General features: G+C 42.0%; 1 protein-coding gene across 1 annotated transcript in view; it reads right to left on the reverse strand.

Moving 5' to 3' along the window:
- Positions 1-27,605, reverse strand: part of LOC112573666 (receptor-type tyrosine-protein phosphatase T-like) — a 106,175-nt gene that overhangs the window by 36,213 nt on the left and 42,357 nt on the right. The window contains exons 2-10 of the mRNA XM_025254235.1: positions 24,318-24,347; positions 22,293-22,454; positions 12,064-12,309; positions 11,560-11,697; positions 10,191-10,337; positions 8,397-8,596; positions 6,930-6,975; positions 6,213-6,542; positions 5,449-5,540 (exon numbers count right to left, since the gene is read on the reverse strand). Coding sequence (XP_025110020.1) covers positions 5,449-5,540; positions 6,213-6,542; positions 6,930-6,975; positions 8,397-8,596; positions 10,191-10,337; positions 11,560-11,697; positions 12,064-12,309; positions 22,293-22,454; positions 24,318-24,347 — 1,391 coding nt within the window. The remainder of the gene's footprint in view (positions 1-5,448; positions 5,541-6,212; positions 6,543-6,929; positions 6,976-8,396; positions 8,597-10,190; positions 10,338-11,559; positions 11,698-12,063; positions 12,310-22,292; positions 22,455-24,317; positions 24,348-27,605) is intronic.

Genomic DNA, 27,605 nt, shown 5'->3' on the forward strand with positions numbered 1-27,605 from the left:
ACTCTCTTCCCCTCCTCTACTGCTGTCTTTCACAACACCAATTTCCCGTTCATATCTTTTCCACTCGCTTTCCCATTCCCTAGCCGACTTTACGAGCGCCCTCTTCATCTGCCCTCCCACCCATCCAGTGATTTTCCTCCCTCCAGCCCCAGCTGCGTGCTGTCAGAAAGGTCCAAGCGGATTTCCGCAAGCTTGTTGTCAGAAGTGCAATGCTTGGCGACTTGGCAGCAACTGGCAAGGCACTCCGCTCCTCTGACAGGACAGTTGACTGAGGTTAGTGACGTGCGCAAATATTAAGCTACCGACTCACGCACCAACTGCAATATAATTACAGATGACTCATCATTAGCGCTAGCGTCGACACTGGCGGCGTCTTTTCGTTTTTTTTTTTTTTTTCCTCCTCGAGAGACTCAGTTTTGCTCAGTTTTGGGAGGGCTGTGGCCACATTTCGCCACATCTGCAAAGAATGTGAGTGCACGAGCGGAAGCCCACACGTGCTAATCATCAACCTACTCGCCATGAAACGCCAGCTACGAGGCACAGGAATGGTGTACTCAGAACCCACCGCTTACATCAAGTATACATCTCCTCTGCCTCTGCTGAGAAAGAAGATGGCGACCTGAGAAGAAGAAAAAAAATAGCCACGTCAACTTGGGCTGCTGGGATTCTGTGGATTAGCATGCATTCATTTGCAGAAGCTTAAGTAATAGCGCCTCTGGCAACACCTTATGCAAGTCAACTAATGAAATCGAGGCGCTGCCTGTAATATTCCGACTTCCAGACACGCTGACGGCATGCTCCACAGGAAAGATCGCCGTGATGTGTACACTGCTTTTTATATTTACAGACATGTTAAAGATGTCGAATTGATGTCACTGAAATTTGGCATAAAGAGGAGATGTCTTGTCATGTCTTTCTGTGCTATTCACGTTAAAAACTGACAAGTTTCACACAGAGCGAGGTCCATTTTTTCTTCACAAAGTTAACCTAGCTGAACTGTGTCCGCTGAACTGGAATTTTAAATACTCCTCATAATGTAAGGAAACTGCAAGACTTCTAATCAACTCACTGGTGTCTCAGATTCTCTGAACAAGCAAAAGTGTTTGAGCAAAATTTTTCGCAAAAATAATAAATACGATGGCAAGATAACGAATAGAGGGAAAAGTTTCTTAGGTGAAGAGAAGAATAAAAAAAATGAAGACGACGAGGAGAAAAGGGTAGCAATGGTAGTGTGATGATAATGGTAAAAAAAAGCGATTGGTATTAAATTAAACTTTGTATAGTTTTAAATACATTTGCACAAACAGAAGGCTGCAATGGTACAGCCGAATAACTGACAGTGCCGAAATGATAAACCAACAAACTATTGCTAAACCGTTTGAGGTATGTAAGGTTGACTACCCTTCAGCCCAAGAGGGTTGAATCATAAATGTATATATATATTTTTTTATTTATCAATGTCTCTCACTATTTAGTGAATGCCTTGAGGTTTGTGTATCGGTAGAAGATGCACTCAGTTGCCTGTCTTTTATCGTTGCTGTAAGCTCTAAGGACCTGTAACTACACACCTGCCTGGGTAACGGTAACCTTTTAAACAATAGTTTGTATTTTGGGATAAGAACGCACGCATGACAAGTGAACGTGCAATCGCCTCGTGACAATATTATCTGATATAGCGTTTATAAATTAGAATCGTCTCAAGAAGAAAAAAATGATAATACGTTTGTCATGCTTACTGCTTACGTGGACAGCAGGTATTGCTTGATTTATTTCTCCTGTCTTCCTCGTCTAAATACAACGAAAGTAATTGTCTTATTCAAATACAAACGAAAAATATGGTTCTATCAAATGTAGTTTAATAAGGACAGTGAATGTACTCTTATTCCCATGCCGCAGACCTTTAAGTTCATTTCTGTAAAATGTCAAATAGAGGCGCCTGAAGGAAGCCCGGCGGGGCAAACAATTTGAAAAACAAAGAGAATAACAATCATCTCGGAATGGATAAAACAATATTTGCGCCCTTGCAGAAACAAACAGAAATTACCCGCCCCGCCGATGTAGCGACATTGGGCATTGGTTCGAGCTCACTGATGTGTCAGCGCTGGCGGGCTGTTTGAGGATGCGCTGCGGGAAATTCAGAATACCTCAATTAAAACTGCAGGCCTGTGGAACTTGTGCATGCGCAACTGGGCATGATTCTAAAGAAGCCTGTCACACAGGAATCTTTTTCACGTTTGCAGCCGATCTCCGCTACCACTGTTTGAAGGTCTGTTTGCGGAGCTCCTCATAGGGCAGCCCGAAGTCTCCCTCTGGCCATACATAATCTGTCACTTACGGCAACCGATGAGGTTCGTTACATTAAACAATGGCATAACAGGGGTCGCGCAGTTTTATGTGACGGCTGTGAACGCTTCGAACCTCCCTTGAAAGCGCAGTTGCACGAGCAATCACAGCGACAAAAGACAGCCTTGCGCGGCCATGTGGATTCTCACGGTGACATCTTCATCACAATTGGTCATTTGTCATCCCTCTCGGACAAGTCATGCAGCTGTCAAGCGCTATCTCGGAAGGGTTACAACTGGCCTAGCGAGCTTTCCTACACAATCCACTCGATTACGATGCCGCTGGAGATGACGAAGACGAAGCCATTTCCATACCAGTTATGAAAAAGTCACAAGTTTATTCCATTTTTCTGGCAGTTGCAGAACCGTTCAGGGGAAGCAACCTGCAAACGGCGGCAGGAAGAGTGGCGCCCTTGCGCTGCTTCTCGGGATTGCCGTGATTTGTTTCACGCGCCGCTAGGGGCGCCGTGCTCTTTTTTTTTTTTTTCTTTTTTTTTCGGAAGCGTTTTCATCGGAATAAAAATCTAAAAAAAAAAAAAAAAAAGTTTATTCTGCTTTTAGGTTAACGTCGGCCATATTTTGTCCCTTTATATCAGTCCTATCAGTTTTCTCGAGATGAAAGGAGGTGATTAGAAGATACTACAGGAAAGGATCACACAGATTTCACATCTCTCTGCCCCTACTAGTTTACCCAAGATGGCCAAGAGGATGAATGGAGGAGTTGATTTCATCACCCGGACTCATATCCTCTCCCAGTCTTTAAGAGTGGCTTCAAAGTGGTCTCATGCCTCTAAGCTAGAATAGGGTCTGCGCTTTGAAAAAATATACTTCTAAACATAAAAAGCGACAAGGGAATGCGAACAAACTAGAAAAACCCACGTACATTGCATATTTCAGTTTGTATGTGTGTGCGTGTTTTGTCTCTAGAGGCACTGATTTCTCTTTATTTAAAAAAAATGCCTAAAAATATTCATGAAGACTTAGAAAAGTCATGCCTCCAACATTTTTTTAAACTCTGAAGCAGATTTTTTAAAAAATAAAAAATTAAACTCCCTTAATTCTATCTAGTCAGCTAAGCAGAAGCCTTCACTAGCTTTTTGTGTCTTAATCTTTATTTTATTCTTTACTTTCCGGTGTTGCAAAGTTACATAGCAAACGAAATCTTGCTCGTGAAAATCTTGAAAACATTGCAACCTGAGAATAGCCCTCTAGCTAACCGCCTGTTCCTAGCAATGTCTAGGAGCATTGGTCGCAGAAGCTAGAAGACATTAAAATTTTCTGCACAGGGTCTGCATTTCCCATTTACCCAATCAGCCTGTCCATTTGTACCTATGTGTTATGTTTTCTATCTGGACTTTGTGATAGTCTCCTCTAAACACCTCAATCTCCACGACTGTTGGCGTCTCAGTCATACAGAAATGCCAATCTCTTAACTGTGCAGACGTGCGTGTGTAAGTGAATGGGTAAGCAGCGAGTCTCTCCCTCTCTTGTTTCTTACAACTACTTTCCGAAAGAACAACTAATGATTAGGTCATATTACTTACTGATTTTTCGTATATTATCTAAAGCAGTGACAAAACTTTGAGACGCTTGATAATGGTTTTCAATAAAACAGTAAAAATATTGACGTATTTCCTAAGGAATTCACATACTGTGCTTTCCTCGTGGTTTGAGAATCATCAAATATTTCGTAGAAGTACAAAATATCAGTACAGACACTGTTTCCTTACCATCCCTTCTAAACACACACTGTATATTGAGAGGATGGCAGAGGATTAGGTGGAGATGAATGTATGCTTGCAGGCATATGCACACTCACTCTTGACTTTTGGAAAGAAGTTTACGGTTGGAAGAAAACAGTACGTGCAACAGTAAGTCTCCGTGCACCCAGTCTAAACTCTTGTTGGAAGACTGCGATGTTGCAATGTCTGAAGCTAATGTACGACCTTCATAATGAAAATGCTGCTGGAGTCAACGCGATTAGCTCGGCCTCTCCTGGACATCCGCCATGATAACGGGATTACTTCATGTCACGCGCTCCCTGCAAGGGCCGCTGGTCCTCAATGATCACTCTTTGGCCGCGCGGCCAGTTGAATATACATGTCTTCTACATCCACATATACAACAGCGCTCTGGGAACTCATGAACCTGACATTGATTGCGGCTTGAAAACTATCAACGCCTGATAGGGGAAGGGGAGGATGAAGGATGGAAGAAGTGGAAAGGCTTTTTTCACTCGCTCAGCTCACTTTGTTGAGTTTGTGATTCATGGCTTGTACAGACTCCCAGGATAACGTGCTCGCTCAGCTGCATTACAAGATACAACTTCAGGACATTGAGAAGAAAAGAAGGAAGAAGAATGGAAAAAAAATATAAAAAAAGAGAAAAGAAAATATGATGATGATGATGAGAGGAGGAGGAGGAGGAGGAGTAATTGAGAGAGAAAAATATATCAGAAAAAGAATGAGTGAGAGAGAGAAAGACAGAACCATAAAAGTACTAAAGATTGAGAGAAATCCCTTGATACGAGACTACAACCATGCTACTTAAAAAAAAGGACCTGGACGCACACAGCAGCTTCCAGAATCTACAAATCCCTGCTGCATTCAACCACTGCAGGCGCAAGCGCCCAGATGCAGGCTTCTCACTGCAAAGCGACCCTGCGGCCAGCAGCGCCACACAGCTCTGCACACCCGCGGCCCTCAGTAAAGGTCAAGCGGCCGCGAGGTTTGGGCCGCGGGGACGAAACCGTGCGGGTCACTGGGGCTATCACAGGCAATCCCATCAGCGTGAAAAAGCTTCCCATTTTTCCTGTCTTCAGACGCTGCTCATCATGGACGCGTGGCTTGAAAACATCCATTATGCGCTGCTACTGTAACTTTACCCCTTTCCATTTCTTCTTGAGAGATGGCTGTTGGTACTGGTTAGATGAAGCCATGTGAATTTCGGAAACATACCGTCGTTTCAGCGATGGTCAGTTGAAAAGAGTTTTAAAGCAATTATTTGGAATAATGAAAATGCTTGCAATTCTAATTAATAAATAAATGATTTCAATGAATAAAGAAGATAAACGCCAAAGGATAAATGCACCAGTGATGTTACTTACGTTCCATCGAATTATTAGACGAGTTAGAGGTACAGAGGCGTTGTACTCCAGCTCTGCTGTCAACGTTTCAATGGCTGGCGGCTGATGAGGTGCTGAAAAAATATGTAAATAAATAATAGAGCAATTACAAACCCCTAGAGAAACCTACTTTCATTAGATGAGATAGAGAGGTGGCAAGTATAACAAGGACAATTTGTTATCAACGAGGATGATAGAACAAACAAAGCATGCTTTTTCCATCTGGTCCTCGCCCTGCACAGGGAAGAATATAATAAGGTACTAATAAAATAATAAGGCATGACATAAAAAAAAGAGTGGAGGACAATATGTACAAAGGTTACATATTTACAAAGGGTACAGAAAAGAACGAGAAAGATTAAATACAGACAAGGAAAGACTATTTTGAAAAATAATTTTCATAGGATAATTTGAACTCGTATCCATACACTCCCAAAACATTTGATATAAATAAGGAAAACAACTCACTTTCAGAAATCTGAAATTTTTACATGTTTGTTTGTTTTTATGTCCGTTTCTATGTTCAATCAATGTGTTTGCAAACGTGTTTGTGAATGTGTGTACGTAGTGTGTATGAAAGTGTCTATTATGTTTGTATGTCTGAATGCATGAATGCCGACTGGTAGCAGCTCATTACCTGGTTAGGGGCCAAGTAACAATCTTGATAAATGGCCAAAATATAAGCGGGTGAGATGTAAAGACCTAAAGACATGGACTGTTCTAACAGAACAGCTGTCGCTACTGACCTGCGCACTTGGTGGTCAAGTGAATGGTGGGTCCTTCAGGTCCGTCTCCCCCATTTCCCTCGCGTCTGACAGTCAGGTAAACAAAGTAGCGAGTGTTGGGCTGTAGGCCTGTCAACGTATAGCGACACTTCTCTTGGCAGAAGGCGTGGTACACTATACCGGCCATTCTGACATTTTCCGTGGCACTACGCACGTACACGTTGTACCACAAGATTTCCGGGTGGCCTGGGTCCCCGCGTTCTGGGTTCCACTTGCGCCACTCGATGGTGGCGTTGTTGGCGGTAATGGAGCCATGAACGACGCCAGGCGGCGCAAGCAGGCGGGGTAACTCTATTCAACACATATAATTTAAGACACACACAAACAAAGACAACCAAGCACAAACACACACCACACATAAAATATTTTGATGTACAGTAATTATCAACGTACATTGTACATGTTCGTACTGATGAGTCGAGTTAGTCACTAAACTGCCGATAACTTTCAATCTCAGGCTTGAATAGAGCTCATAAAAATGGGTATAAAATAAATGTCATTGCCTGACTTCATTTAAGCATACTAAACACACAAAGTCTGAACGTGGTAAAGGCCATGCGTCAAGCAAGTGTAACGCACATTTTCATACATATCAGGTGCATTGTTATATTTTTCTATGTTTAGTCATTCTCGTTTGCCAGCTGCTTTTAGTTTTAGCGAGGTCGTATCCCAACTTACCGAAGACCTTAACGTGTGCTGTGAGAGACGTTGTGCCTGCAGTTCCCTGGACAAAGCACGTGTAACGCTCATCTGGACGGACGTACTTCAACCTGAAAATGCGTCGCCACGTGCATGTACACAGCCCGAACGCACACACACACACAACAAGCGAACAGACACACATATGTATGCATACGTCAAGATTGTTTAACGAAAGTAGAAATTATTGCAAACTGATTATTTATGTCGAGAATAAATACACTAAAACTGCGCAGTTTTATCTTTATTTCATTTTTGTTTGTTAAGGATTGATTACACATTTCCCTATTTCCCCACTCCACACTTCTCTACTAATCCCTTAGGCTTATGAATCAAGGTGGCACGCTGGGATCCCTTATCTTGTATGCTACGCGAGCAGTGGGACACCAGAGCTGTGTACATGAAGTCGCACTTAGTGCGCAGCCCGTACACTTATCTACAGATATATACGGCAGTCGAAAACTGGCATAACTGATTTATTCATGCTGGCACTGTAAATCACAGTATCCAAATTTTAACTGCAGGCAGCCGCGAGAAAAGAATTAAACTGAGTGACATTTATGATCCTTTTTGTTTGCGAGATGAAAATCGTTTAAACAGAGGGAAAACACAGCCGATCTTATTTGTTAGCCTTGTTCTTATGGAGCAATAACCCTTTTTGAAACAGGAATCTGGCTGCGGATAGAAGGTCACTATATCCGAGAACACTTATCTATCAAGATGTTAAAATAGCTGCTGTTCTAGGAGCAAGATAATAAAGTGATCATAAAATCTCTACTGATTGGATCGAATTAATGTCCTGAGTACTATTGTATGTAGTGTTTGTCACACAGTCAGAGGTTCATCGGATCTGATTGCAACAGTTACAAGGTTTGTGAATGTTTATATATGGCATGGAGTCAGAATGAATTTTGCTCGTTTCGTCAGCTGTATAGGAATAAACTCACATTTGCTTCCCCTTAAAAATATGCTGTTTATCTGCCACCTATGTCCCGCCGGTGAGCAATAGCGCGGGTCATTGCATGTCCCTGAAATGCCATGTCTGGCCCGCAAAGACCACGCGTAAAGTGATACCTAGTAGAACTATTAATGTTACAGTGCGTGAGATGCTCGCGCAGTGTCTGCGTGCGTGTGTGTGTGTGTGTTTTCAGTGGGTGTGAAGACTATTGTTTCAGTGCCTAATACTTTTTCATTTGATACACTGAAAAAACTTTGTTGCGTCCGTTTCTTTTGTCGAGGTCTGTTCCCCTGCATCGAATGTTCTGACCATGAGCGCTTTTCTAAGCTTTATAATATGTTTCATCTAAATGACGGAATATGAATGTCGACAGAAAATTTGAGTTGCCAGTCTGTCTCAGTGTTTTTTCCTGTCTGTCTGTCCATCGGTTCTTCACTCCATCTTTCTTTCATTAGTTCTTTCTGCGAAGTAGGTAATTCCCTGCTTACCATGAAGGTGTTCATGCGGGTGTAACTGTAGTCGGGTAGCTCCACAGATCGGACCAGCGTGACGCTTCGTCTGTCGGGTGCCTGCAGTCGTATATCGCTCTCCAACGGGGTGGGGAAGGCGGACACAGTGCAGTTAAATTCTGATGGCTGATTTGGATTGACCTCGCGGTTCGTGAACTCCACAATCCGCGGTTTGGTAACTGTCAAACGAACATCAGTTATTGCAAATAATAATAGCTGCTGTTCCTGTCACTGTCGCCGAGGGGTACAGTCATTTTTCACCACACACACACGCATTACCGATCTGTCAGCTGTAATAGTGGCATCTGAAGGGTTTTCTGTGTGAAGATTATTTGTAGAAAGCGCATTACTCTTCCGAAAAGTAAGTACCATCTAACCCAAGCCCCACCCAAAAGGAGGCTTTGAATTACTCAGTTCCCCTCCCTAGCTCTTACCATGGACTTAAAGTTAGCACATTGTTACGTGTTAACAATACTTGTGAATATTCAATCTTTTATCATTATGTTCCTGCGGCCAGGTGTCATAATATGAGAAAAAAGTCCCATGTGATCCGAAGTTAACGCGAGTGTTTCCCAAAATTATAATCTGTTAATAACCTCGACATTAAATTATAGAAGGATTCACGGCTATTTTTAGCTTTAATATAATCACTTTTTATCTGTATCGAAATCGAAAACAGGAAAAAAAATCCGGTTTTCTGGTTCCGTCAGTTAAGCCTTCCAGAATGATAACATTTCCTCGGTAATTCTTGATGAAAATTGTGGTGCTCAGTGACAAGGAGCTTGTCGATATTTTGGATGTTAAGATATAATGGAAATTTAACATGTTCTGTTGCATTCTTGTTTAAACGCTTGAAGAGCAAACAACAAAATAAATAAATTTGCATAACAATCTGGTCGGATAGTGAGCAAAACTAATTAGTCACAGGATGTGCATGCACGCGCGGCAAGAATTAGGCTCTGGGCCTCCATTAGCTCCGCGCCTGATCCTCTTTGGTGCGTCTACACGCATTTCAGCGCTCGTGAAAACTCGGCAGGTCACAAAGTGCAGCTCATCTGGTAGGGTTTGCCTAAAAGAGACAAGGGGGAAAAATCCAGAAGGCCCTCATCAGGCTAAATTGTGGGTACCCGATGAAGGATCTTTTAATCACATTTCTGAGAGAGCAAGACAGCGACTCTGGTGCCGGGAAGAGCCTACATATGTAGGAGTGGTTGTGCTGAAATGAAAGATCTCATATATAATTATTTATAAGTTTACGTTTCTATCATTAGTTACGTGCATTTATCTTGATAAACTCCATGTCTAATGTTTAAATTTTCGAAACATAAAATTCGCCCATTCATACGACTTTTGATACTATTTTATTTATTTATTGTTTTTTATATTTATTTTATTTTAATTTTGTTTAGAAGACTGATGGAGTGGAGGAGGACACACAAACGGTACTCTCAATTTTCTTGAAAGCCGATAATCCTCCATCAGGATGATATCAATAATTTCAGCGGACGCACGTCATGGAACCAGTGACAAGCACTGCCCTCGGCTCCATGTGCTGCCCTTCACACCAACAGATTTTCATTAGCAGCAGTTTGGCTGACTTTCCAATGATTAATAATGGGATTTTAACAAATGATTCATACAAGCTGAGAGATCAGAGTGAATATTTTTGTTTTCTTCAAATGAGTAACGAATGTAGAAGAAGCCGCTAGGACAGTTTAACGAAGTTGGCAGTCACGTGATGGTCAGTCATTGTGGGCGGACGGCTGGACGTACCAGGTTCGCAGTGTGGAGGGTTGAAGAATCCCGGGCGGCACTGGCAGGCCTCTGTGGGGCCGGTGAAACGGTGACAATGGGAGCTGTTGCGACACTTGCACTCGGACTCGCACGACCACCCGTATCTGTTCTGTGGACAGGGGGCGGCTGCCGATTGGAGTAAAGAGAAAATGAGTCACGCAGGCGCTACTTTTCCTTCATTTGTACAGTGACACCAGCAGTAACCTACTAAACCTGGTGTCCACTAAAGCAGAAGAAAGATTGGGCGGGGGTGGTATGAGAGAGAAGGAGATAACTGAATCACAAGGAAATGAAACTACGGATATAGATTCTGGGATTGGGTACTGAGTTTGTACTCGACGGGAAATTGCAGTTCATGAGGCGGAGGTAACTGATGAAGAGACGATGCTGAAATAAAATCGCTAGAATAGCAATGACAGATAGGCGATGGCATGCTGGGAAAATGTTTGGTAGGCGAGATCAAAGGCTTACTTACGATCATGGCGAAGATGATAAGAAACAGTTAATGACGTCACATGAACAAGAAAACGGAAAACTCAGAATATGAGAAATAGCTGGTATTTAAAAAGTGACAGATATAGTTTAACATTCAAAACTAAAAGAAATCATGAAGAATTAATGGTGTGTGTGTGTCCGCGCGACATCTAAAAAATGTCAACTGCATGGCTTGTGAATTGAAAAAATATTCGGATTGTGTGTTCAAAATATTAAACCGATTGTGCTGCAAAATGTGGTTATATTTTAATGTTACATAATTTTTTCCATAAAATATACGTGTTGATAACGCATAAACTTTACTTCTTGCTTACTTTAATGAAGTAGGGTCAAGCTGCTAATATTATAGAAGATGAGATAGGAAACAAAACACAAAAGCTTGTGCACACAGAGCTAGCTGCAGACTACAGCAAAGTGCACTTCCCTGACAATTGAGAGATGTCGCTTTTTCTGTCACAGTGAAAGGGTTGAAAATAATATTTCAAACTTACTAATCGCAGCTTGGAGCTGCAAGCTCCCAAAACACCCCCCCCCCCACACACACACACACATACTTTATTTTCTTTCCCCTCGCAGTTCTGGGTACACAGCTCTGCTTGCACACACACACACAAATTAATACATAAAAATCGAATACCTATGATTTTACTATCTTAGTTCTAACTCCAATAAAGTGATCTGGAGACAGTACAACGATTTCTGTGACTTTATGAGCTTAAAAGGGTGTAAAAGGTCTTTATTTCAAACTCGTCATATTTTCAGTATAGAGCTGTTATTTTTTGAAGCACTAATGCACAAATCTGCTTGGAGAAGACGTTAGAAAAATAAAATTCAAAATAAGAAAATTGCTTACGAGTTTGGCAATCGAAGCCCTCCCAGCCCTCATCGCAGCTGGACTTGCACATGCCGAACATAGTGTCACACATTTCTGTGGGGTCTTTACAGTGGCACATCTTTGAACAACTGTGTCCAAACAATCCTGCGGGGCAAACTGTCCAAGAAAGAGGGAAATGTGTTATTTTGAATTTGATGATCTTATCAAAAGTATCTTTATTTACAAACTTCTATTTCTATTTTGAAGAAATATTATCTCTTTCCTTCATAATATGACATGTCATAGAAAAGGAGGTAATTTTTATTTCTTTCTTCCAGTCTAGATTGTTTCCCGCAACCAAAACCAAGAGGTTTAATAACGACGGGAAATAGCGTTCGCACGTTAATCTTTTCCTACAGTTTTTGACTATAACTGATTTTCTGACCAATGCCAAATCCCGCCTTATCTTCCGCTGTCATTTCAGGTCTATCCTGGGCTACCAGATCCACGTCAGCAAACGCTTTTTTAAAAAAAATCCCTCACCACAGTTGGTGATGTCGCAGTAGGACCAGCGTTTGGTAGGGTCTATTGTGTAGCACCAGGGCATGGAGGAGTCCGAGGTGGTGCGGCAGTGGTTGTCGGGGTAGCGGCCGTCAGGGAAGTCGGTCTGCTCATAAGTGTGTTCGTGCGGCAGTTGCACCCCCCAGGCCTGACACGCCATCCCCTCCCGCGTCCTGTTGATCGTGCCCATGTAGCTCCGCTTCTGGCCGTTGTAGAAGCACCTGTTTGCTGCAATCGCATACCAACACTTTATTTATCAGGAAAAATTCTCACCGTGGTACAACCTATGCCTGGCACAGGTGACACTTCATGGCATTACTCTTCTATCCCAAGCCAATCATGTCCTTTTCGTGCTATGTCAGAGCAATACTTTTAAAAAGAAAATATATACGCACGGAATACCTAACAAATCTAGTCGTGCTTTCCCGTTATTGTGGTTTGACATTTGTTCGCAGTTGGATTTTTTCTGGGTACTGAAAGGCAATTTCTTCATGCCGAGCTGTGCGTGAGGCTGGCCAGCAGTAGAGAAGGCAAGACTGTGACGTCTTCGCTAAGTTTCGGTGGGTCCGCTGGCACAGTGGTAACCAACATCCATCCTCGCTAAATGAACTCGACACTGCCGTTTCAACCTTGCGTGTCTTTCGTACTTCCTTTGGGAATCAGTTTTGCAACAAGCAGTCGTTAGCTATGTTGAAACAGTGAATCCTTTTAATGTTAATGTTTACTTTCCAAAAGAAAATGGTACTCGTAAGCTAAATGAAATGCGTAAATATAGGATATTAACTTAGTGTAACTAGGATTTTCTGGATTTTAAAGTATTTTAAAAAATACTGGAAGCTGATATGTGGATGTAAATCAACTCAGAAATGGTTCAGAAAGCTTGCATACTTTGATTTTTTCTACTGTTTACGATCACTCTCGAGCATCTATTCAACCTCATCTTAGAGGCAGACGCTTGACTAGACAAACGTATGACCTCTTTTGCTATGTTAAGTTTTGCGTAACCATTCCAAAAGCATTCCTAATCTCTCTATTCTACATCCTTCCCTTTATTCTTTTTCCTCGTTCAAGTTGTGAAATAGTCAGGCGTGTGCGTGTGTCCCACGACTAAAGTGGGAAGCCGTATATAAAATCATCCCTGGCAAAAGGACACGAAATCAGACAGCTTGCCTATCCAGTCTGTTTTATCGAATGGGGATCAATAACCAACACTTACAGACTCCATGAACCAGCACGAGAGCGTGTCTCCAATAACGCAAAACTTTCAAGGAACTCTCCAATGGCGGGGCCCACTATATGCAAGTCAAGGTGTTTTTTGACGCCCAGACTAGAGTTTTTCCCACTCATTTGACCCGATTCCCCCGCTTCAAAGGTATCTGCAAAATGGCTGATACGTACATTCCACTGGGACGACAGATCTGCTGAACCTTAATTCCCATTGACACTTCCCCTTTCTCGTAATGTCAGCGAACGTCCCAGAGGAAGACGACTCACAACGAATCGAATAAGCATTGTCAGCCATCACGCAGCAGCAATGATAATAGATGTACGTTGCTTTTAACATGCTTCTGCGCTTCTGCATTTTAAAAATAAAAAAATAGCAACCAAACAAATAAAAAATATTAGAAATAAATGGGAAAAGCCTAGGAATACTATGCAAAGAGTACTGATCATTTTCGTGCCTAAGCACTACTAAATACTTAACAAAAATTGCAAAGAAAAAATAATGTAAAAGTAAACTTTTCCTATCAATCTCAAACGCCTTCCTTTTTATCAGTCGCTTCATCGTATTTATTGTGGTGTCCTCGCCAAATAGCATTAATATGCATCATAAAAATCGTTGTCAGATCCTATTTGTATCATTACAAAATTCTGGCCAAGATCCTTCATAAGCATTATGGGAATCGCACGCGAGCTGTCTGACCTGCAGTTTTGCAGTCACTTGAAATTCGTGTGTTTAACGCTGATATCGACAACGATTTTGCTGATTTGTTTTCTTTTCTGGGGTAAGATTTAATGGTTTGAAATGACAGTGGGGTAGCTCGTGTGCGTGCCCCAGCGGAGCGGTAGAACTCCAGAGGTTGCATTATTTGTCGTCAAAGCATAAATAAATTTATAGACGTCAGAAATATTTACATATCTGGAAGGAGAGAAAATCAATTTCTATTGCAACAGAGCCAAAACTTTTTCCCCTAATGCTTGCGGCAAACTTCCCATGACTGATCACGTCTCAGGAGAGAAAAACAATATCACAAAAATCCCACAGCCCCGAATAGCTGATATGTGCACAGGACGGAACAGTTGCCAGTGAAAAGAGTCCATCCTCTTGTTTCAAAGTCGCTTCTTAATTTCAAATCCAGAACATAATAAACATCCTCCATAATCTTTAAAATGTCTTTTATCTGCTGGTCTGATCGTCATCCACATGACTTTTGAGTTGGTGCGTACATGTGCCGGCTCTCAAAAACTGCACAACACTGCGCAAACTCGATGCTTATTTATGTTATTTACAACTGCTGTGCCAGTTCACAAATGTACGATGCAGCTCGATATCTGATGATTTTTTAAAAATTACTTTTTGGGGAGGAGATATCTTCCTTTATTACATTGCTTCTGGCTTTGTGTGTGTGTGTGTGTGATGGGAATACGCCAGAAAATAACAAAATATTAAAAGGGACTTTTTAAAATTGGAGAGAAACAATAAAGAACGGTAGGATCTCGCTACATCAGGAGCAACATTCATAAGCTTTTTGTCTCAAACAGATTCCATTTGTTTAAACATCGTGCAAAAATTGTGCACCTAAAAGGAAAGCATTATTGACACCAGTGAACGTGCATGCATTTTAATCAGTGATTTTATTTTTTCATTTTAAGCGAAAACAAGATGATCCAAAATTTTACACAGTTTATTTAACTGATATTCCTAAATTCTGCTGACATTTTAAAAGCTGAACCCATCTGGCAACAGTTCCAAGATTTATTTACGTCCGGTAATGTAAACAATATTGTGCGCTCTACAAACAGAAGATCCATATTGGTGGTAAGTTTACTGGTAGAGCCTAAAAACAGGTTTGAGCAAAGTGCTATGGGGTTGAGGGATGCACAGTTCGGATGAGACACGCTTATTGTTAAAGGACTAGTGGAGTTTCTTCCTAAGTTCAGTGACAGATACTATTTCTCCAATATGAATACCTTTCTTCCGATCTCAAGATGCATGCCAACAAACATGCACAGGTGAAAGTCAACAACACAGACGTCAGGATTGTACATGAATACGTTTAGGTTGTGAAAATTTCAGCAAATTGGAAAGTTGGAACCATATGTTTATCAGGCATACCTGTGTATTAAACCTAACCACTATTCCCTGTCACCTCACTAGTCCTTTGGAAAACAACTGAGCGCACCGTGATTTCTTGCTCAGCATCTTAAGGAAGATATTCTGCGATTCTTGAGAGGACTAGACACAGTAGTAATATGTACATGCTTGCCATGATTTAGGATTGTCAATGCATTATTCTATTCTTCTTAAGCAATATTATTGAAGGCATATAGCAGAAAAAATAGTTTTTTTTTCAATCATTCAACAATCGAACGTTTGGCAGAAAAATTTCTCTTAAGGATACTCTTCTGTCCTCTCGATATCGTCGTATTTTCTTAAATTTGACCCCGAAGATAATTGAAGAGAGAATTCATGGTTTCTGTAGAATTATTGATCCTATGCTCCTGCAAGGAAAAATGGCGGGCTCAGAGTGGTCTATTACCAGACACACATTAGACCCACACAAGGCAGATCAGGCGGAAAAAATTCGCAAAAATTGAAAGCTGTTATTCCACTGATAGCGTAGCACAAGGAAGGCATTAGCGTCCCCTGCATCTATATGTAGTCCGCCCTCCTGATCCGGTGGAGGCTGAAGTCAAATTTGTCAAACCCCGTTCGTCGGCGCGCAGGCGAGGCTGGCATGGGTTTCCACAGACTGCCACTATGTGCTCTGCTTTCATAACAGTTGTAGGCCTTCTGGACACCACAAAATCCACCTTCAGTTCTCTACCCAGACATGAGGCTTATCTCCAAGCCTCTCTCAGCTGATACCTTCAAGTGGAAAGGGCCAAATTCCGTTAGAAGTTTCGGAAACTGAACTAGTTTCAGTACCTCCTTCCCCTTTTCCCCAATCCATCATTTGTTTTTTGGTTTTTTTTACTTTTTGATAAGAGCAGTCTGTAACTACATCTCATCACAAACACGAGTCCGGCATTTATTTTCCTTCTGGCCCACACTAACTTCTTATGTGTTAGGAGCTATCATAACCTGTAGCCTACTTCTTGCCGTGCATCCAATCTTATCTCCTTTCCTGTTTATTTTTTATATCAGAATTAGCCCTTTCTGGTTATAAACATGTTGCTTGTTATAGCGCTATTTATCTCAGTTATTTACGCCGGTGCCGGGTTTTCTTTTTTTATGGTGTGCCTTCTGTGTATCTTATCTCTCCATCAGCACGTAGCCTACAGCGGTCACAAGGTTTCACGTCAACGTATCAACTGCTGAATGTCTGATGTTCATAGAAAAAGGAATTGAAAGGCAAGGGACGAGCAAGTTCACCACCAAATATCTGGCAGAGCGTTTGCTCGACTGCGCGGCTGTGAATCCCTGAGATGGTCAAAACCAATTGCTTTATCCGCATCTCGGAAGACTAACTCCGCCTCATCGCTACAGAAGCCTTAGAGCTGTCGAGTTATCCTCCCATCCTCCTATCCTGCCACGTGGCAGAGTCTGTGATTGAGTGTCGAGTTTTGCTTTCTCGCTTTGTAAACACGATCTTCCCTTGCCGAACATTAATTAGTTCATACATGGAAAGAACACTTTCTGTGATTTTCTGTTTTTTTACGCAGTTTGTAAAGATTCCCGCTATGATCAAGCAGCGTGTGTTGTCCTAGTTCGAGCGGTGAATCTCCCTGGTAACAGCCGGTAGAGAAGGTGTGGATGTCAAGGAGGGTGGGGTGAGTGGGTGCCGCAGGGCCATTAGCTCAATGGTTGCTAAGATTTTCTCAAAAGCCGCTAGACCTTCGTCAAGCAGCTCTTGAAACTACGAAAGGATCTAAGACAGTATGACAAGTAATGGGCACAAAAAGAAAAAAAAAATGGTGGGAAAGGGATGTCAGAAACCGAAGGTTAAAACGGAATCCATCTGGCTAGTACAAGGCGCAAGACAAATCTTGCCGCCAGTTACAGACTGTTCAGCATCCGGGCCTTGGCGTCCAAAGATATTAGTCTGGACAGACTACCTGGTGCTACATATTCTACATTGCATCTGCGCTATACAACAATGAAATGTCAGTAAAAGGGTGAATACAAGACTTACCAGACAGAGACAGCAGGCTTAAAATACTGTCTATAACAACTTACAGTAAACGAAACGAACAGGCACAAACTGAGATAGCAAGTATAAAAACTATGTATATTTAATAATGAATACACGTTTGATCAAAAAAAAGATCAAATATATCTTATAGAATTTTTTTATCGAAGGCATTACAAAGTTTTTCCGTCAGGTACAGTATATTCTATCTAAATGGGGTAATGATTACATTCTAGTGCAGATTATAAACAAAGACATGGGCGTACTGAAATCACATTTTCGTCCACAAAACTCCAAGACAGTTTTCAATGGACTTTAACTCTTTGAATCAACAAAGGGAAAGGAAGTTGTACATGATCAACAATAACCAGACATGTTTCTATGAAATTCATGGAATAATCTGCTTTCTTCCCCATACCATCTCTCTCTCTCTCCCTCCCTCCCTCCAAGTTCCAAAAAGTTTAAGAAGGGCAGCATTAACTGAAATGACATAAAAGTGAGTAGCCTTTATCTCTCCATTTCTATCGTTTTCTCTCTCTCTCTCTCTCTCTCTCACACACACTCACACACTGCAAACACACACACACACACTAGCTTGGATTCCAAACTAGACATAATATTTTGTCATATCTGTTATGAGGAAATAGCGAAGACAGGAGACGAGAGACAGACACGAAGATAAACAAGACTGAATAGAACAAGACAAAATCACAAAGAGGTGTGGGCAGAGAAATTATGCTGAGGTCTAGACTGCAAATCAAGAGACAACTTTTTTGATGAAAATGTAACCAAAGTATCAGATTGGGGAAGAAAAATATATGGTTAGTGGAAGGGAGTGCTGAAAGTTGATGCAGCAGTGACAGATTTCGACGAGTATAGCTTTAAACAAAAAGAGTAGACAGACAAAGCCCTTTCTCTATTATGATTTATGCATAAGAAACTTTAAAAAACGGTACAGCCTATAAAATAACTGTGATAATTACTTGAAATGCAATGTCTGGAGGCAAAATGTCGGAATGGAAACGTATTTCCACCGATCAAAGGAGATATCGATTTTCTCGGGGATTCTAGTGCACGCCCCATTCGCCCCATCGTGCCTAACTCAGTTTTTCTCTCCATCTTTCTACTTCTTTTTATTTCTCTCACTTAGTCTCTTCTCACTTTATCCCTCTCCTTCTCTCTGCTATGTCTGTCCACTTTACTCAGGTTAAGACTAGGTATAACGAATCTTAATTTAAACAGTTCTCCATTCAATGTCTTTTTGCTACTGTGATGAGACTGAACTTCACTTTGCACTTGTTTGTCCTAGGTATACCGATTTGAAAGAAAAGCCTATTCCACCCAAGTTTGATAAATTTCCAAATCACTTTAGATTTTCTGTACTTATGGCTATTAATGATCCAGACATAACACTCCACTTTGCCATTTACTTCTACAAAGGATCAGAGCGGAGGAATAAGTCTTTATTTGTATAATTTTGAATATGTATAACCCAAGTATGCAATATGGTTTTATTTAATGTATTACCAATGTAACAAAATCCTGTGATTTTACCCTCCTGAAATGGGCGGATGTCCTGATCAATAAAAATGTTCGTTTGCTCTGTTATGTCTCTCTCTGTCTTCTATCTCTCTTTCGCATCCATATATATCTCTGTTCTTTTCATTTGGGGCTTGCTAAGCCATTTTTTTTTCCCAGAAGAAGTGATTGGGATAGAAAAAGCTCAACCACATGACTTTCGATATGTACAAACCACAGGCACGCCACTGTCTATGGCCTCATCTGATTGGTCGAGTGCCCGTGAGATTTTCTCTGTTGCAATCAGACAAGAAGACTTTATCTCTCTCTCTCACTCACAAACAAACTTTACAAAGTTTCTAACAAAACCGAAAAACAAAATGTAGACGTGGTCTGAAAATGAAGGGAAGCTGTGCACTGAGGCCGCCTGGGACTGAGCGGCGAGAGGTGTGTGTGTTCACAGTGGCGTGCCTCACGTCCCTGTCTGGCACAGCTCACGTTACACGTGCCAGACAGACTTATTCTAGAATCAGTCTCAGGCCGTCGATACACCCCACTCGCGCCTTTCACTAACACAATGGTGTTCGAGACGAAAACGTTAAAAAAGATTTATAGTCAACCATTGTTTCTTTTCTTGTGTTCAGGTTTTTCTTGCCCTTGTTTGTGGTTCCTTTTTCTTAACAAGTGCGGATGTCATTAATAAAGTTTATCTTCTTGTTGCTCGGGTCTTTCCAGTGCTTCAGATTCCTGCCGTCTTTGTAATTGTACACTGTCTACTCTCCGTTCTGTTTCCAATACTTCTGAGCCATGGGAGCGCAAGCAGTTGCACTAATAACCTCAAAGCCAGTACACTCTTTGAGAGAGCTAATCGGCAACATATGGACAATACACTTATTCTGTATCCAAGCTCTGAAACTCCCGTCCCTTTCAGACTCGCCATTTACAGCCACTCGAAGCACTTAAGTGTGCACTTAAAGCGCATCTGCTTCGTAAATATCATCCAAGCCTGTAAGTCGCTTTTCCTAATAATTGTTTGCACATTTTCATATTTCGTTCTTTTTGCCAAAAGCACCCGATGTTGTCTATTGATAAGTTGTATGTTGTTTATCGTATATTTTTCTCTTCCCTCCCCCACTATCTTATTTTACTGTTGTATTTGTTTTTGGGGAGAGGGGTCAGTTATTGTTACAAGCAAGGTGTACAAGCAAGCACTGTACTGTAAAGCTTTTTCTTCCTATTATTATTACAGACAAAAGCAAAGTTCGCGAAAACTCCCTTAAATACATGTATCTGTTCTACCCTTCTTCGGTCTCCAGAAACAAACTGCAGATTAATGAAGAGTAAGCTACATGTCCCCCATAGCTGCTGTTGAAGCGTTTTCCTCCATGACAAAAGCTCGTTTTTCCAGTGATGAACATAGTGGGACGTAGAGTGGTCACCTTTACGTTAGGCGAGAGTTTACCCTAACCCTTTTCAAGTATCGAATGCACCTGGAATAACCTTTCTACAAATATTTTGGCTCACAGGTAGACTAGAGAAATTTAATACTGGTGTCAGCGTTTTTGAAACGAAACAAGAAAGAAAATAAAACAAAGTTAGTGATATGATGGGGGATGAGAGGGAGAGCTTTGTTCTTGAGCATTGCCACTGCAGTGTATGCTCAGCCTTTCTGGCGGTATCTTCTGATCTTATGCCGCACCTGTCTGAACGCTTTCATCAGCGTGTCACATCCACTAGGTTCGTGTTCTTGCGGTATGAATCCTCTTCCAGCTCCATTAGCATACTTACCTCCCATCAGTAGCAGCGATACCACTGACGTCGAGAAAACTGAGACTACACTCTCGTAGTTTCAGTGCTTCGCCTTGGCGTTCTCATCACGAGTCAAATTCAAAGTGCCAGCCATCTTTTTCAGGTGCTTACTCTGTGCGGTAGCCGCTCAGGGCTAGGGCACTTGCCGTACGTACATCGGTGCCGTTGCGTTCTGCCAATGCAGCTTTCAGTTGCTGGAGTTACACAACCTGACCGGCCTTCGCCACGGATTCAGTGCCCTTTCGCATCACGCCCTTGTCCCTCATGTGCGGTAATTGGCCCTTTTTATGATGTCATCAACAGATAATGCATTACTCTCTCTCCACATCTAACACATGTGTGTGTGTGAAAGAGAGAGTCTGCGCGCGCGCACGCGAGCGTGTGCCCCTTGGGAAGTTCCCTTTACTAAGGCTTCCCCGGATCCTTACGCTGTCCTTTAACATCCGGGCCTCCTCGTCTCGTGGCAAGGGAGACAACGGCTAGCAGGCGGATGTCTTGATTGCGGTTTAGAGCTTCTTTGTGCCGACCGTCGTGCTGCAATTTGTAGGGGTAATGGCAACAGCTAACGGCCATAAACGGCTAAAAGCGAGTTCTGGCCTAGACGGAACTCCGTCACCGGGGCTGATGCATCGCAGGCTGTCGTGAAGCCACCCCTTTGCGAGACGTGCGCCGGTGTGTGTTGCGTCTGATTCAATCAGCCGTCCCGATAGAGGCCCGACCACGGCAAGTGGCCTAGTTAGCGATCTATCACAGACCTTGTGACAGCACCAGAGTGAACGAGCTGACCTTGAACAGCAGATGAACACATCTGCGAGCTTACTTCACAAATCGTGTGTACAATGCGCGCACGCACACACGCGCAAAGACAAGTGTAGGGGAACGGGGGAACAGAGAGACAGAGGGAGAGAGGGAGACTCATCTTTATTGATCAGGTCCTGCGCTCATTTTCAAAACGAGGTTACACGTTCATGGTCACAGCGTCAACTGATAACACAGTCTCGCTTTACATAAAAGTCACAACCGCCACATCTGTGACGAGTGTGGCATTTCTTGTTTTTCTTCGCTTTCTAAGACATAGACATAACTTTAATATTATATAAACCTATATTAAAGCTGTTGTTATTTTCAGGAGCCAAAAGAAAACAATACCTAGCGCTAACCAAGCAGTTAAGTTTACAGAACAGAGACATTGTCATTGCAGATGCTTTAAGTAGGACTGATGAGAATATTTATATTGCTTTGAAATTACAAATTACTAAATTAAAAACAGGAAAAATATCGAAAAAGATAACGTATACGTAGTATATAACTGTCAATTTGTTAAAAGAAACGTAAAATCAACTGCAGAATAGTTTTCCTCGCCACTACCGTCACTGCCATCATTCAACTGAGAGTCACCGCGAGACAAGAGACGAAACTAGCTGTGAAAGAGATAAAACAGTCCACGTCGAGCTGTCGTCGTCTTGGTGAGCACGTCCACCATTACCACTGCATAACCTACTTACTGGTCAACGTTCATCGTCTACTCACATAGCTGACATCCGGGTCCCCAGAAACCGTAGGCGCACCCGCGTGGACAACCACCCGTCACCTTGTTGCAGTCGTCGTTGGCTCGACAGCGACAGCGAAATCGGCACTGGAACCCGAAGTAACCCACAGGGCATTGACGACGCATAAACACGTGAAGGTCGTCTGCAAAAGACAAGTCAGTTTCTTTTCGTATTACCATCGTTGCTTCCATGGTCGTATTATAGAACGATAAGTAAATTAGATTTGATCAGATTGAAGAAAGTACGTCTAGTTGGTAGCTTCAGTGCGTCTAATAAAAATCATATATAATAAATCTCATGTTTGTTGAAGTGTACAGCGTGTATTATACTTATATATATACTTTCTATACATTAATCTACACACCATGTGGATTAGCTTCTCTGTGGTACTCATTCTATAATACAGACTATACGAGGAAAAGCAGAATGTTTGAAGAATTTATTTTGTGGGATTTTTGTATGGTGGTGTGATATTCAATTTCTGACAAGAAAGAAGTCCTTCATTTCGCCTGCTGAGAATTACGTTAATGAAATGACCCTCCACGTCCAGAAGAAAGAAAATCCTCTTGCAGATTACTAGAACTCTCTGTTCTTTTCTGGTACACTTACTAAGTGGTTCTTTGCATAAATAAATATTAACTGGTTATGCAGTAAGATTATTATGCGCTTTGTGGTTCGTAAAGTATGGCTAATAGTAATCTGTTAGTGAAGTGCGGTGAAATACCTTCAAACTTCGTGCTCATCTTGTATAAGAATGCAAGAAGAAAAAGTGAACTGCAATATAATCATGGATTATACACTACGGCATTTACACCTCCGCACTTGGACGTAGACTGCATCTTCTCTTTCACTCAGATGACAGGAGACAAGCAGGGTATTGCGGAAACAATAAACTAGCAACAAAACGGAAACGTTTGATAAAAAATGCAAGCAAGTTTTGTGCTTTGTTATTAAAATGTGTTTATTTGTTTCCTAATTTCTATAATAAGCATCCAACAAAAGTAGAGAACCTGATACACTATATATATAGATGAATATGCGGCTGACATGATTCAAGAAACTGTCAGTGCCTGTCCAGCATTTTATTTTTCGTGTCAGCGTCGAATTAGAAAGATCACCAAGTGACCATCGCCTTCTTCTGCAAGCTGAAAAACATTTTTTCGCAGGTAGTCCTGATAGTTTTGTTGTCGAAACGTTGGAAAGTCTATTTTTTTAAAGATGGGAAGAGGGGTGAGAGGTTAAACTGTTCTTCTTTACACAAGGAAACGTAGAACACCATGTGCGTTGTGATACAGCAGTGCAGATGGTTAACAACAATTAGTAAACAATGAATAAAAACAATTAATAAACCATGCATTTACAATAACATTTTTACCCCTGATGTACTTCTGCTTTGCTGCTTTCACTGCAAGCAGACACACTTTCCCGACTGAACACTCGAATTGCAGAAACATCGTTACCCACAGAAGCGAACGTGTAGACATTAGTCACGTACGATAGAAAGGATCTGGCACGTGACACAACGACATAATTGTATAATGCTCAACAGTCATTCATAAGCTACATGTTGCTCTAGTGATATATTTCTTTATATAAAGAGAGCTGTTTGCAACACTAGGCCAGGTTTTGCAAAGATGACAACGACAAACAGTTACAGCTGAAAGCGTAGCGCAAAAACCGATGACGTCACACACAGACTGCAGATAAGTACACAGGGCTCCCGGCGGGCACTAGCCAGCAAAATGGTGCAGACAGTACGAACACCGTGGAATGCACAACAGCCACAACAGCGTGGAGAGTGCGCTTGCTGGTCACGACACACTGTTAGGGTAGTACACCGGTGTCAGGCACAAAAGACGGCAAACATCGCAAATAACAAACAACACCTGCATTGCACAGCTGAAAAGTGCGGAAGAGATGGAAGATTACACAGGCTGGAAGGCATACGAGAGTCTAGGAGGAGGGAAAGCAGTCTGAGCACACACAAAAATTGTTTTTTACCCACCTTGCGTGTAGCTGCCCTGGATTTCGGTTGCTATTAAAAACATGGATGTTTTAGCGTTAGTTAATGGTGTACAACACAGAAAAATTCACAAACGAACGGACACATTCATGCATGCACCCTATTCCCGTCCACACCCTATTATTTGGTGATACTTGGAAGCCTGACTTAAATATTATCCGATGGTGCCTTCTTAACTTTAGCAGTCTCAGGAAATCCCTGCCATAAACTATCACCATCCAGCCATAGTCCGAAATAGCAATCAGCCCATTACTCGTTCACCCACCCCACTGGCTATCTACATTTTTCTCATTAAACGACAGTCAAAGAAAGAGTGCAGATAAAGGAGTAATCAAATAGCCAGTGTTATTATTAACAGCGAGTTTCTCTCTAAAAAAGGATAACTCATTTATCCGTCCATTCAAAAGCATTACACTCATTCGTCATTCTATCGTTCAAATTTGAAAGAAAAAAATGGTATAAAAACATATAAAGTCACGCTTACGATTGCTGTCAATAAAACTGATGGTGACCCCCAAAGACTTTCTTTTCTCGCATATTCCTGACAGGAAACAAACCCCTAGAAATCCTCAGCAGCGCTAAATGAAGTGGTCTCCTTTGCCATTTGCCAGCTTGAATCCTCGCCCAACGCTCACATCTTTATAACTCTCTTTCGTTATTAATCTGTTCAGCAAAGCTTTTTGAGACACTCCATCCTAAGGCAACATCCATCTCCGAGCCCATCGGGATAAATGGATTTTCTGCCCTAACTCTCCCTGCCATGCTCAAAAGCTATTCTTTTCGTGAATTCTAAGTCTACTTTGTCTTTTCTCTCTTCCCATCCCAATGCTCTCGTGCTTTTTTTAAGCTTCAACATCTCTTTGATTTGTACATCCTCGTAGAACATTCTTGCACTTTTCAGTAATTTCCCCTCATTTTTAAAACTTTCATCTCAGATTTCTTTTTAAGCCTCCGGACTTTTAAATTATATTGCATACCATTCTTTCGTTCACATGTAGCTAATTTTTACTTTATTGGCAGTCTCCTCATAGTGATGTACAACTTTGTACATATGCGTGTTTCTTTGACTCACTTGTTCGTGTATGTGGGCGCATTTGTGTATCTGGGTGCGTTTTGTGTGTTTTGTGTGAGAGAGAGAGCTTTTCCAGTCACTTAACTACATAGATAATTTTGAGAAATGGTTTGTTAGAATGTCCTCAACAGAGTGTACTGACATATAGTGATCTATGACCAATATCAAATATTATATAATGCACAGTACATAACTGCATGTGCTATACCTTGTACGACTCGCAGTGCAGTGGGTTCCCTACACCAGCATCACCACAAACTAGTCAACAATTGGACTCGTTAAGTTCTGCTATAAATCTTATGGAACCACCGTTACCAGGCGAGAGGAAATGTTCAGCTTGTTCAATCCATTATAATCTTACATAACCACGGTCACTAGGCGATAGAATGTTCAGCTCCACTGTAATCTTATCGGGCAACCATCGTATTGTGGCTTATCCTTGACCGAAAGGTCGTTGTATGACGCATGGGGGCAAGTGTTTATAGTAAAAGACTTTTATTGTCCTTACAGTCCACAGTTATTTGCTGATTTGCTTAATGATGCGTTAATTTTATTTTTTTTAAAATCTTAACTGATGAACTTTCTTGTTGATATGGTTGATTTACAAACCAGTATTCACAATGCATAGTGCCAAAAAAAGGAATCTTAAAGAAGTCTGGAGAGGGAATAGAGCTGGAAGAACGAGATGCAGAAAATAAACAGTGTAAGACTTTATGGTTAACTTTTGGTTTCCAGTTAAGTGCCACTACTCCTGACTTTTTTCTACTTCAAAGAAATCTTCATTTTTTTTTTTCTTGCAGCGCGCCATCTTGCTCTTACTCCTGAAATTCCAATAATTTTGCCGGAACCACGTACACTTTGCTGTTCCCCAACTACCAGGCAGCGATAAGTGCCCTGAGGCTAAGACAGTGGTAATGAGGGAACAGTGTCGCCCTCTGCCGACCTCAGCTTGCAAGGGAGGGGTCTCTTTCTGTCAGCTGCTTCGTCCAGACTGAAATGGTTGTCGCCTGTTCTGCCTAAGGCTTTGGGCGTGTGTGTTCCGGTATTCACAGACCCTCTTTTCTCTCCTGATGCCAGGCTCCCTACATCAGACATGTTCTTCCACTTGGGCTTTAACATCCGGATCCGACCAAGAGAAAAAAATTACATGTCACAGACAAGCTTTATCTTGCAAAAATCCTCTTACACATGTAGAAGGTTCATGCAAAAATGCGTGCAAAATCTCCTCGACGCACTGCAAGATATCTTAAGAATCAAGAAACGGAACTATCGAATTTAAAACAAGAGTATCTTTCGTGACCATGAACAAGGATTGCGTCCCTTTCTCTTCCTTTCTTCATCGCCGATTTTCGCGTTCAGATGGAGCCTCTGCTGCCACACAACGCCAAAGACGCTGGAAGCTACTCGTGAAACTCAGCCTCGGCCTAGACTGCGGCCTTTTTTTTCCGGCTGGTAACAATTGCAGCGATCAGCGAGTGCCCGGCCCTATCTTGCCACCCCGTTCCTCCACTTGGGCAAGCCAATGTAAACAGTCGCCAGAGAAATGGCGAGAAAGTAAAGTGGATTGCGCCCACAATATTGCATTCCCGAAGCAATTTGTCTTCATGCCGCTTTTCTCCATTCACTCACCGGCCTGCCATGCGTCTTCATTTGACGAATGAGTTGTCTCCCGCCGCACTATAAGCTTTAGGTTTATCTCCCATTAGGCTGTGTGTGTGTGAGAGAGAGGAGAATGAGAGCTCGTGCATGTGTCCTTACGTGCGTGTAAATATTCGTCTTTGTAGTCTGCTGAGTATGTCTTTTCATTGAACAGGAAACTAAAAGTGCACGCAGACACACAAGCGCAAGAGAACTTCGCTTACAAACAGAAGAAAGCACAGCTTGGACAAAAGCCCAGCACTGACCGGTCCGGTAGTGTAGCAGCCAAGCGCTCTCGATATCACTCAAAGAGGACCTTGAGGGTCTGGGTTCTCATTTCGAGGCATACATATTCCGCCCTGTATGCGGAGGCTACCCATCCGCAGGACTAGACATCCTCACGTTTATCCCGTTACTGCTCTTTCCTTCCTTTTCATCATTCTTTCACAGCCTCAGTAGAAATCGCATTTCTACCACCCCGCCACACTTCTCTCTCTCCTTTGACAATGGCAAACATGTATATACTTTAAAGCAGCAGGCACTTAATCGGTAAATATTTC

The sequence above is a fragment of the Pomacea canaliculata genome, linkage group LG10 (genome assembly GCF_003073045.1).
Source record: "Pomacea canaliculata isolate SZHN2017 linkage group LG10, ASM307304v1, whole genome shotgun sequence".
Lineage (NCBI taxonomy): Eukaryota > Metazoa > Mollusca > Gastropoda > Architaenioglossa > Ampullariidae > Pomacea > Pomacea canaliculata.